The 12455-nt window shown below is 38.9% G+C and overlaps 1 protein-coding gene across 1 annotated transcript in view; it reads left to right on the top strand.

The window, feature by feature from the left end:
- SNAPC1 (small nuclear RNA activating complex, polypeptide 1, 43kDa) overlaps positions 1-12249 on the top strand; it is a 13951-nt gene extending 1702 nt beyond the window's left edge. Inside the window, exons 2-10 of the mRNA XM_009891215.1 lie at positions 574-733; positions 2323-2463; positions 2914-3018; positions 4032-4190; positions 5411-5485; positions 6067-6129; positions 6888-7026; positions 9104-9181; positions 12206-12249. Coding sequence (XP_009889517.1) covers positions 574-733; positions 2323-2463; positions 2914-3018; positions 4032-4190; positions 5411-5485; positions 6067-6129; positions 6888-7026; positions 9104-9181; positions 12206-12249 — 964 coding nt within the window. The remainder of the gene's footprint in view (positions 1-573; positions 734-2322; positions 2464-2913; positions 3019-4031; positions 4191-5410; positions 5486-6066; positions 6130-6887; positions 7027-9103; positions 9182-12205) is intronic.
- Positions 12250-12455: the final 206 nt, after the last annotated feature.

Raw genomic sequence — 12455 nt, 5'->3', positions numbered from 1 at the left:
CTTTCGCCCCCCCTTCCCCCCGCCGCAGGGAGCCCTTCTTCCCCCTCCTCAAACCCACAGCTCCCCGCTGCTGAGCTCGCCCCGTGGTAGTACCGGGGACCTTAAAGGGGGGATGTTGGTGAGCCGTGTTTTCCCCTTTAGGCATAGCTTTTGGGGAAGGTGTGCCTGGCTGGTGTGTTAGGTAAACGGCAGCGAAGCATCGGTCCCTGTGTAATACTGAAAAACAGTTATTAGGGGAATTTATTTTTGTGTATTAGTAACGCATGTGATTTGAACACAGGCCCCTCAGGGAGCTTGGTGCAATCTTCATGAGATTAAAAAAATTCTTATAGGACATTGCATTTTTCATTTAAGATCAAATTTAATAGAGAATATAATGAAATTTAGTAGAGAATATCATGCAGTATCATGTGAGAGCTTAAGGTCTGTCTGTTTTTGAAGACTTCCCAGACTTTGGGCCCTATGATAATCCTTTAAAATAATACCAAAGGCTTGCTTCTGCATTACGGGTTTTCTAAAGCCTGCGCTTTTACATTTACTTGCTTTAACATGCTTCCTGTTTCTTTACTTTAGTGGTAGAATAAGAGCTCTGGAGAGGAATAAGCTCACAAAGAAGACTTTAGAACTGGCACAGCAGTACTTCTTGCCCCCGTACGCTTTCCAGATTCGAGTTGGTGCTCTGTACCTTTTGTATGGGCTCTACAGTACACAGCTTTGCCAGCCAAAACAAAAGGTAATTGTTCTTGAGGTTTTATTCTCAGGAGATACTAGACATAAGATAACTGGTATACCTCTGTCTGCTTTGTCATAAATGTGTAGGGCATTTCCTCTCACTTTCTTAAAATAAAAATATTTAGAACCAGACGGTCCCTTTGGAAAAAGTACCCTTTCAAACAGCTTTGGGTTTGACAACTTACATGGTAGTGACTAAAATATTGCTTATGCCTCCTAAATTGTAGCTATGGTCTCAGAAATCTTGTTTACCAGATAGGAAGTTCTTGTTTCTTCAAAAATGAAGACGACTAGCTTTCAGAATGGGAACAGAGAAGGTGCTCATCAGCTGTAGGGTGAACTCCATTACTGCCTCAATTATTCCTTAGAATTTCAACAGAATGAAGACTGGCCGAATTAGTCCCCGTTCCTGTTAATCAGAAGTAGAAGTGGAATTTGTGACTAGGGTGTCCTGGTTCCGGCAGGGACGGGGTTAATTTCCCCCCGGAGCCGGCAGGGGGCGGGCATTCCATCCCATGGGCTATAAGAGGCGGTAGCCGGGGCGAGGGGCTCAGTCGCCACTCGGGGGTGGGCTGTGGTGGTGCGGGGTCGGTCGGTCGGTGCGCGGCGGTACTGTACTCACATCTGTATATCCCTTTATTGGTGTTACTGTTTTTCTCTTCCCTTTTGTTGTTCTGTTAAACTGCCCTATCTCGACACACGAGTTTTGCCTTTTTCTGCTGATTTTTCCTACGGCTGTGGGAGTTGAGCGAGCCGCCACCTGGGTCTGTGTTGCTGGCTGAGGCCAAACCACGATATACATTAAAAGGGTGAATGCCTGAATGACATGTCTTCTTGCTGCATTTAGGGCAGGAGACCACTTTATAAAGGAGTTGGAAACTCAGTGCAAGTAGAATTGGTTTACTTGGAAACTGTGATGTATGTTGTCTGCATATGCACGATTGAGTCCAAATTCTTTAAATAAGAAACTGAAGGTTAAGTGTTCTAGAATGATGACGTTATATCTTAACTCAAAGAAGTCAATACATTTTATGGAGATGAATTTGGGGAATTTTAAAACCACTGCTGTATAGCAACTGTTAGAGAGTTCGGGAATTACCAAAGCAGCTAACTTAGGTAGAGAGAAAATGAAGTGGACGGAATATATGGGAGAGGAAGGGAAGCAAGAAGACAGGGATACTTTTATGAGCATTTCACTGGCAGCAAATCATGGTATGAGTATTACTTCCTCATGATCTAGTCAGTGGGAATCTCCTAAGTGTGTATTGTTCCAGTCATCTCAGAATGTGAAGACTTAACTTTTTCAAATGTCGAAGAGGGCTCATGTTCCATGTCACTGTCAAAGAAAGTAACTGCAGTGAGACTATTTAACGCAACAGTATAATAAGCTTATCTGCATAAAATTTTGGTAGTAGTAACAAATGTTATAGTAGGATCCTTTCTGTAGTTCTGTGCTTATGTGACATGTTACACCCTACACATCCAAGTACTGTGCATAGTATAACACGATCGCAGTAGTCAGCTGAATTCATCTTTTTATTTGTTGAAATGTGCAGGTCAGTGTGGCAATATATTACTGTTTTGTTGCAGATTAGAATCGCACTGAAAGATTGGCCTGAAATCCAGAGATTTCAACAGGATCTGATAGACTCCCAGCATTATGATGCAGCATACATCTTTAGGACACTGCGACTTGCCAGAGCATTCCATTTCACAGCAATGCCAAAGCTAGTGAGTTATTACAATAATGACTTTTAAAATAAAATATCTTCAGCTTTTAGTGGCTGACAGTTTAACAGCACTTGTGTTTAGTTTAGCTTAGAGTCTGTGTTGAAATATAATATGTTTTGCTTTATGTAGCTAGGTGTGTGACGTAAAGCTTAGAGGATGTTTGAATGTAGCATGCTTATCACCTGAAAATATTTTTTCAGTATCTAATGTTCTTATTAGATTTGAGATGTCTTACCATTTGTGGAAATGAGACTGGGTGCTGGATTAAATTCTTGACTAGGGAATAATTTTTGAAAAGTCCTGACTGAACACTTGATGGTGAAGCTGCATGCTATTGTTGGATGAGATGGTTTTATGCCTTTCAGCCTCTCTTGATTGTTGCATGGCCTCAAGAGGAGGTGCCATCGTAAAGTTTGGGTTTAGGTTACAAAACATTGTCTCTTGCTTTAGCTAAACTACAGAACTAAAAAGAAGATTCAGGAAAACGAATTTAAAGAAGAATTTAAGGACCCAAGTAACAGAGTAAACAGCCTCATCACTAATGACGTACTGGAGGTACAGTGACTTTTGAACTACAGATTAGTGTCTGGGTGGTTTTTTTTGTATTTTTCTTCTTCTGTTGTCCAAGAGCTGTAACTTCTCTAATCAGCACAGTCTTGTCCTTCGTAAGTCTTTTAATGGAATCCAGGCTAGGGTAATAGTCTGTGCCAGCAATTTTACCAAACCCTGAGAAACACAACATTTAGTTTCAAAGAACTGTGGTACCTTTTTCAATACTGAAATATGCTCTAATGTTTTGTTGTTTTGCCTCAATAAGATGTAAAAGGGGAAGGGTATAAGTGGTTAATTGTCACTTAGGCAGAGAAAAATGGAAAACGGTGGGTGGGGGGAAGAGTGTGTGTTTTTATATGTCTGCAGGATGCAGCTGGAGGCTTGACATTTGTAGTAATATGATTTTACGTATCTGCAAGTTTATAGTTTTCTATAACCCTAATTTCTCCTTTTAAAGCTTGGTTTTGTTTAATACGTAATACATTTTATATAAAGCTGAGTAATTCAGGCCAGGTATAGTTTCTTATGTTGCTCATTATGACTCAGTAATAGATCTTTGTTTACAGTTTTTTCCAGTTGCTGCTAGCAAATATGTATCATCAGTAAGGTTGACTACAGTGGTACAAAAATCAGTAGTCCATGAAATGACAGAGTGACAAGACCTTCCTCAAAAGGAGGCATTAAAATGCTTCCTCCAAAGAGATGAAAATAGACCAGCATATCAGAATGAAACCTCAACACTGATCCTGAGTATCACTGAGACTTCCTCCTTAGTTTAAATAATGAAAGATACTCTTTCTTCTTTTGCTTATTGGTGGATTGATTGGACAGTGCTAGGTAGCAGTATTGCTAGGATCCCTAAAACTGAACTGAGACAAACGGAATCTAACGCTCCTGCTAGTTCAATGGTCTCCTTAACAATGGTTTGTATAACCCTGGTTTTGTTCATTGAGGACTAATACTGCTTTACTGCTATAATCTTTTTTTCCTGGAAAGACTCTGTTTTGTTATTTTAGGAACTGATGAATATTCACGAACACTATCAGAAAATGAAGTGTGTCATTTCAGCTGACAAATCCCAGCCAGACAAGGCCCTGAGCTTGATAAAAGATGAATTTGTAATTACTCTTAAAGACATAACTTTGGAACATCAGGAATGGCAGCAGAACAGAATGGTAGGTAATATCAACCGTTATGCTGTGGCAACGTAACCAATTGTGTGAACATGTAAGAACTGTCTTAGTGTTGTTACCTCTGTGCATACTTTGTAAATCTCAGACTTAAGTAGAAGGAATTGTAACACTGAAGGTGTGGAATGAGTAAAACTCTAGGTAGGGTTATGATACGGGGGAAGGGACTTGTATGTGGTACTGGCTCTGTGATAACATAAGTAATTGCTGGGAGGTGAGCCCTGGAAGATGTAACTTACGGGCAGTATCCGTATGGGCATATTCAGAGGGTAGTGGTCAACAGCTTAAGCCCAGGTGGAGATCAGTGATGAGTGGTGTCCCTCAGGGGACCAGTACTATTCAGTGTCTTCATCACTGATGAAGTGATGGAGTGCACCCTCAGCAAATTTGCAGGTGACACCAAGCTGAGTAGTGTGGTTGACACTCCTGAAGGATGGGATGCCATCCAGAGGGACTTGGACAGGGTAGAGAAGCGGGCCCATGTGAACCTCATGAGGTGATTCTGCCCCTCTACTCTGCTCTTGTGAGACCTGACCTGGAGTACTGCATCCAGCTCTGGAGCCCTCAGCACAGGAAAGACATGGACCTTTTAGAACAGGTCCAGAGGAGGGCAACAAAAGTGATCAGAGGGCTGGGGCACCTCTCCTGTGAGGACAAGCTGAGAGAGTTGGAGCTGTTCAGCCTGGAGAAGAGAAGGCTCTGAGGAGACCTTATTGCGGCCTTCCAGTACTTAAAGGGGGCTGATAAAGAAGCTGGGGACAAACTTTTTAGCCCAGCCTTTTGCGATAGGACAAGGGGTGATGGTCTTAAACTGAAAGAGGAAATACTTAGACTAGGTACAAGGAAGAATTTTTTGTGTGCTGTGGGTGGTGAAACACTGGAAGCCCAGAGAGGTCAGGCTGGGCGGGGCTCTGAGCAACCTGGTCTAGTTGAAGATGTCCCTGCTCATTGCAGGGGAAGTTGGACTAGATGACCTTTAAAGGTCCTTTCCAACCCAAACTACTCTATGGTTCTATGTATTAGAATGACTGCATGAAATAGCTCTGTAATGCTTATTCTTGGTTCAAGGAAAGGCCATAGTTTAAGACCGACAAAGAAAATGGGCACATGTAAATATTTGTTCTGGTTTTCACAATTCTTGGATTTTAGCTGCATTGTATACGACAGACGTTTTAAAAAATATTTTGTGGGTTTTTTTTTTTCAGAAATTATTCCTAAATGCAAAAGAAACTGATGAAATATGTAACAAAAAGGAAGAGGAGACTTTGCTAGGATCAGAGGTAAGAAAAATGAACAAGTTTGCTACATAGTGTAGGCAAAATCTTAGTTTCTTGACTTCAGATCACAGACTAAGCAGTGTATGTCAAAGCTTGATAATAGTGTCAAAGTGAGTTCCAGGAATAGCTGGTTGGGTTAGCACTTGCATGCTCGCAATAAAAAGCTATAGTCTCTTTAAGGTAAGGAGAGGAAATAGCTGTATTTTCTTGGCCAAACTCCTTTATTGTTCCTCCTGGAATTTCAACTAAATGCAATATTGATTTTTAGTGCTACAAAATTCTCTCATGTTTTACTTGCCTGCTTATTTCAATTTTGAATTTGAGTAAGATGTGAAGTTTCAAATTTGATTTTTTTTCTCCTGGGCTTTGTGAAGGCAGCCAAAATTATGCTCTGTCTTTTTAATGAAATTTGAGGGGGTTTTTTTTAAGTATCAGTTTGGCAGCATTCTATTATAGCTCTAATTCTAATTCCAGAATTACTGCTGTAGTGAGATATTGCTTAAGCAATTGTCTGATTTCGTATTTCAGTATTGCCATAATAGAACATGACAACTTTTTCTGACTGATCTTTTATTTATTTGTAGGGTTCTGAAAGAGCGAATGCATTGGCCAGAATCAAATACAGGTCTTACTCTGCAGTTGTTGAGGTAGGTATAAAATTTGGTGATAGGGATGTACTTAAAACTGTTATTTAAAAATAAGTACCAGTTTAATGTAAATGATGGGTCCAAAAGGAATGAGTTAAAATTGAACTCTGCAGTTCAGCCTTTGAATGTTCTGTTTTCCGTATCGCTGGGGATAGTTCTTACTATTCTCGTTAGATTTATGGAAACAATGCAGATTTGGTCTATGCTTGGGGGAGTTCAGTTTACAAGGTGTCTTTCAATGTTGGTCCTCTGGTTTTTAAGTAGATGGAATGTCAATAGATGAAATAAAAATACTTGCGAGTTTAATTGCTCAAAGTCCTTGAAGCTTAGATATTGGAATCACAGTCCAAACTCGTGAATATGCAGTGATAATGTTTTCCAGGCATCTAAACAAAATATGATAGTAAAGAAGTTTTGTGATGTGGCAGTTTTTGGAAGTATTCCTTTTGCTTGAACACAGCGGTGCAGGTTGATGCCAGCAGAGAGTGGTTTGGCAATAAATGAATGTTTCATTACCTGAATTTTAAGTGACACATCCATTATATCATAGAAGGGCATTGTCCTGTTAAACTGAAGAACAGTAGCTAATGGGAATCTTCCTACCCTCCCTTCCTCCTTTCCTTTTCCCTACCCTGACATAAGAGGAAGTTGATGCCTTTGGTCCTTGCTGACTTGTGAAGTACTGGGTGACATACAGTAATATGTGGCTGTAGCATTTTAGCTTTTTTGTATCATTCACATGTATGCGTTGGTTCTAGGCTTCCAAATCCAGAAGACATCGTCAAGTAAAGTTAGAATCTTCTGAATCAGGATCAAATTATGGGAAATCTCCAAGCCGAAGTAAAAAAAACAGTAGGAAACCACAGCCAGCAAGGAGGGATGCTGTGGAAATTAAAGGTATTTCTCCATTGTATTTGTGCATCTGGAGAGATTGCAAAAGTTTATCCATTGCTTTGCTAGCTGAGGCAGCTGAGTTAAATTTCAGTGTTGATTAGTGGAGGAAGAAGATTAAAGAAATGTTTTGTGATACCCATATCATAATTGAACCTTTGTGCCTGTTTTCCACAGTTGGGTCAGGTAAAAAGACAACGCATGTGCATGCAGTTTGTAGTTAATCTGAAGTCTCATACACAGTCCTGCTAATTTTTCTCTAGAAAATCATGTCCTTGGAAAAGCATGTTCTGTGTGGCAGTGTCTTAGTTTTTTCTATTGCCCTATAGCAAACATACTGGAGATTAAGATACGCGACTAACTCTTTCTTTTGACAGCTTCTATTTTTGAAGTTATCTTTTTGATGAAAACCAGCCTTTCTTCTAATTTTGATAGTTAATACCATCTTCATGAAATCCAGAATAAACTGCCTGGTTTTGTTCTGTTCCTGGGCTCTTAAAGGAGTATCCATTAATATTTCTGAAGAGAAAATGGTATCAGTATCTTAATGACAGTGCTTTGTAAGGCTAGTACCTGGACTATCACATCAGTCATTCTCCTTCCATCCAATGCTTGTTATTTGTTTTGTTCTTTTATTTCTGAAATTTTTAGTACTTTCATGTGAACTCAAATATTTTGTCAACAACTGATGCAGCTTCAAAACTCTTCTCAAACCCTTTTCTTAATAATAATTGCAATTATATTTTAACAGGGTAAGACTTGTTTAGTTTATAGCTAGACTTAAATTTTACCTTCTTGACAAGATTTTTTTTCTGTGAGTTGTTTTTTGTGGTTCTGTTCTATAATTCTATTTTATTTTTCCTGATAATTAACATTTTAGCTAGGAATAAAAGCAATTTTAAGGAGCAAACTCTTTTTAAAAGCAGGTACAGAGTTCTTTAATCCAGTCTCTGGGACCTTTTTTCTTAATTTGAAAATGCACCCTGGAAGGAAGTAGTATTAACTGCTTGTATTTCATACAGTTCTTACAGTTCTGGGTTATTTATAATGATATAAGAAGCGTTGGGGTGTCCCCATACGCACTCAGTGAAGGCCCTTGCTTAAAGTAGTCAGAAAAAGACTTCAAACTTTTAACAATAAATATTACAGAATATGAAATGCATATGCCTGTAATCTCCCCTTGAATCCTGTGGGAAGGATACAATTTTTGTGACTGACAAGAATGGCTGGGTGAATGTGGGTGAAAATGCTTAGAAGAAAGAATGAGTAAGTGAAGATATGGTGAACATTTTTAAAAGAAAACTGAACTGTGAGGTCCTTTCTGCCTCAGAGGAGTTTTTGAAAAAAATTTATTTGCCTCCAAAGCTCCTAAATGAATATCTTTTCCATTTCATTTATTTGTGAAGCTTGTTGAAAGCATGATGCTGAGAACAACAATTTAAAGGATTAACCATTTATATGGATTCTTGTTGTATGGTGTCATCATTTCTCTTAATATATTCTGAAAGAGATCAAGTCTTAGAACTTGAGGTCTGACTGATGTCGACATGAGATTAAAATAATACCTGGTGTGAGGGTACTTTGCTAGATCAGAAGAGGAGGTGAGGAAGGAAAGGCAGATCAGTTATCTATTTCAGATCTCTGTTGAAAGGATCCTATCTAGTGTTGCTGATCTTTGGCATATCTGAACTGACCGGTGATTTATTTAGTTAGTTATTTTACGATCGTAGCATTTATGTCATCTGGATTGGTGCAATTTTTTGCACATACTTTCCAGATGTTTGCACATCCCTACTTATGCATCTTTTTTCTTGTCATCCAAGACTCTCTTTAGATGTTTTTATCTCTCAGTTCTGAAAATATGGGAAATAACTTTTCTGAAGGAAATCGTCTTTCTATTATCCAGCTTTTAAACTGATAGAAGTTGCTCTGCCATTTAAGTTTATTTAAAGGTTAAATGAAATTGAACAGAAAAATAGTTTTGAATAAACATTATTTTGAAGGCAGTGATTTCATTTCAAAGTTCCAAAGGCTTACTTAAGCTTACAAAAGCTGACAGTTTTTCCTAAAAATGTATCTGCAGGTGAAATGCAAGTGGTGGAAACTGTTACTCAGCATATTGGGATGCCTATAATCACAGAAGAGAACTCAGATGAAGAAGGTACAGTGGTTGAAATTCTAACAAACTGGTGACTGTTTTTTAAGAGCTCTCTAGTATGCTGTATTTTTTGAAACTAAAGCTGATGTTTTGGACCATGTGTTGCTGCCTTGCAATAGCTAGGTTAGTTTTTAGCCTGCAAATTGTTGCATGAAAATTAAAGCTTTGCTCTGAGACTTTGTTACGAGCACATATGTGGTGGCAAATCCTGAGTCTTATGTTTTTTCTGTATAGATTTCATTAGTGTGTTTGGAGTTAAAATTAGTTCAGTTAAAAGGAGACTTACTCTTCTATAATACAAATCTGGCTTGAAGAGTTCCAGTGTCTAGGGAAAAGTGATTTTTCAGCCATTCTCCCTCTTACAGAAGATACCTGTTCTAGTAGCTCCGCAAACTACTGTAATTTGTACTTGAGGTTAGAATAGCCCTTGTTGCCTTCTGTTTTGTGGAAGTGAGAGGACAGAGAAGTTTGCCCTCTAGCCTTAGCTGGGCAATGCTTCAAGGATTAAGTTCCAGTATACATGTACAGTAAGAGTGTCCTCTGCTATATTAGAAGTTGAATGACATAGTTGGGGTGAGATTCTGGGAACCTCAGCAGAACAGTGGATGACTTTGCTATCACTCTTGTTACTGGAAATAGTGTAGTTTTAATTTGGAAGCAATGGTTAAAGCATGTTTCTCAAAGCTGATTGAGCTGCTCTACAGAAGCATCAAATGTGCATAGTACAAATTGAGATGTTAGATGATCTTGAACTGCTCTGCAACTCAGAAGCTTCAGGGTCTGTTCTCAGTATTGCTCGAGGAGAACATAAGCACCATGGAACAGACACTGTACAAAGAAAATTGCATCCTCTTTATCTGGAGGTGCCTTATTTTGCTGTGCTGTAGGAAGAGTGCAGTGTACTGCTTTGCTGCCGTGTCTCAAACATGGGTAGTGCTTCTGGGAGAGGAGCTGGCCAGCTAAAGGCATGAACTCCACTGGCAGTTCTAGCTAGTCGAAGACCGATGGGTCTTGCTTACGTAGTGGAAGGCAGACTTGATAGACCAGAGTAGGGTTTAATTAGGTTGCTTAAAGGGAGAGCAAAGGGTAAAGTACAAGGTCTGGAAAGCTTTAATGACGTAGATGAGTGTGAGGAGTATATCTTTTTGGAGTTAATTTACTATCCAAAACTGTATGTAATGGAAGGATATTTCATACAAGGGAGCATAACAACTATTGCAATACATTTGTAGTGAGGTAGCACATATTTGCTCTTTTTAAAAGCAAAAGAGCATTTTGTATGGAAATGAGATTGCATTCTCTGATCACCTTATTTGTAGACAATGTGAATTCATTCAATTTTTAGATGGTCAGATTGAAGGCCCAGTGGTGCATTTCATGTTGTACTTTATTTGCTTATTTTTCCTTCAAGTTGTCGTGGACGAAAAGTTTCTTTCAAAATCAGGAATATTCTCCATTTCTCAGAATTTAACAGCAAATTCAGATGCTTTAAACATAGCCATAAACAATCTCTTTAGGGATTTTATGCTTAATTTTGTGAATGCTCCATTTGTCAAATTCACAATGAAATCTTACAGGTGTTCATGAGGAGTAAAAACTCTGAAGAACGAATAAGTTTTGAAGTATGATATTTTGTTCATCAATGGAATTTTTAATTGATATTTTGAATGGTAGTGTGCTATAGAATCTGGAAAGATTTTTTTCATATTTAAAACCATGGGGAGAGGGATCGGGAGGGGATCTCAAGAGTTCATGTAATTAATTTCTTTTGCTGGGTAGAATTAATTCTACCTTAATCATTCCCATGAGGGAAGGTAGATTGAAAAGCTTGTCAGAAAAATCTCTTTATTTTCTTTCAGAAGTATCTCTTCCCAAGAGGAAAAGAAGATGTTAGAGGATTCAGTTGGAGAAGTACTAATGTGAATTTTAATGACAAAATGTAAATGTCAGAGGTAACACAAAGTGCTTTTTTTGGATGCCTTTGAATGTACAACAAGAAGTGTTTGGGACCAGAACCACAGGTGATGTTGGAATACTGGTAGTAACTGGTAGACCTTAACTGTCTCAAGGTACAGGACTTGATGCCTGTATTCACCTGGTGAAAGCTTCTTGTGGGAGACAAAGTTGCTGTGCTCTGTTTGAGATGGAAAGAGAAGATGGTTGCTTGTTATATTTGGTTTGTGCAATGTGAGTTATCACTTGGAACTCATGTTGGTCTGCAGCGTTGTTTTTAGCTGAGGCTGTTGAAAGAACAGCTCACAAAATATTTGCCTGTATGAGACATGTTTGGAATCAGTTATCTCTGAATATAAAATTAAGGTTACTGACTGTTTAAAATTAGTACAATAAATTATTTTTCACAGTTTTTGTTCCGTGTTCTAGTGTGCAATTTCAGCAATGTTTAGTCATGGTTTGATCCCACAGGTGTGGCAAATGAACTTGGTGATAAGCCCTTTATTGTACTCTGTCTCCAGCAAATCTAGTATCGGGGGATATTCAAATGAAGAAATATAATGTGCATTTATTAATACTGCATATGACCCTAAGCTGTACAAGGACAGGACTAGAATTCAAAATGATCGTTATAAATTGGAGAGGTGATGTGGAAGAAGTGGGTGTGGAATTAAACATGAAGCTCAGTACTGAGTACAGGTACAGAATGGGAAAATTATTGCTAGGCAACAGTGCTGCAGAAGAAGCAAACAGACTGCGAATGGTAAGCTGGAGTATTTTCTGTAAACAATAACAAGCACAAGAATTGGTGTCATCATTCAGACCTGTAAGGGTATAGCCTTAAATACCCCCTTCTGACCTCGACAGTTCAAGAAGAACATAGATAGTTATTCTCTGTGGTATTTTGTCCTGTTGATCATAGCTGTGCTATTGAGAAAGGCCAAAGGAGTTGAGATGTCCTCTCCTACAAGAAGAAATACAAAATAGAAATTTGAAAGATTTTGCTTATAAAAGGGGCCTAACGTGAGTGAATTAGTTCGGTAGTATTTCTCTCAAAGGCCAAAGGAATTAAAGTGCCCTTATCTAGAAGAAGAAACATGAAGTGGAAATATAAATGATTTGAATACAAAATGGGTGGTTCGTGTCCAGCTTTTCATCCACCAGCACCCCCACGTCCTTCTCAGCAGGGCTGCTCTCAATCCCTTTATGCCCCAGCCTGTGTTGATATTGGGGGTTGCCCCAACCCAGGTGCAGGACCCTGTAATTGGCCTGGTTGAACCTCATGAGGTTCATGTGGGCCCACATCTCAAGCCTATCCAGGTGC

Source organism: Charadrius vociferus, unplaced genomic scaffold (genome assembly GCF_000708025.1).
Source record: "Charadrius vociferus isolate BGI_N301 unplaced genomic scaffold, ASM70802v2 scaffold308, whole genome shotgun sequence".
NCBI classification, from domain to species: Eukaryota; Metazoa; Chordata; class Aves; order Charadriiformes; family Charadriidae; genus Charadrius; species Charadrius vociferus.
The sequence above is the reverse complement of the archived record's forward strand: the minus strand, read 5'-3'. Positions and strand labels throughout refer to the sequence as shown.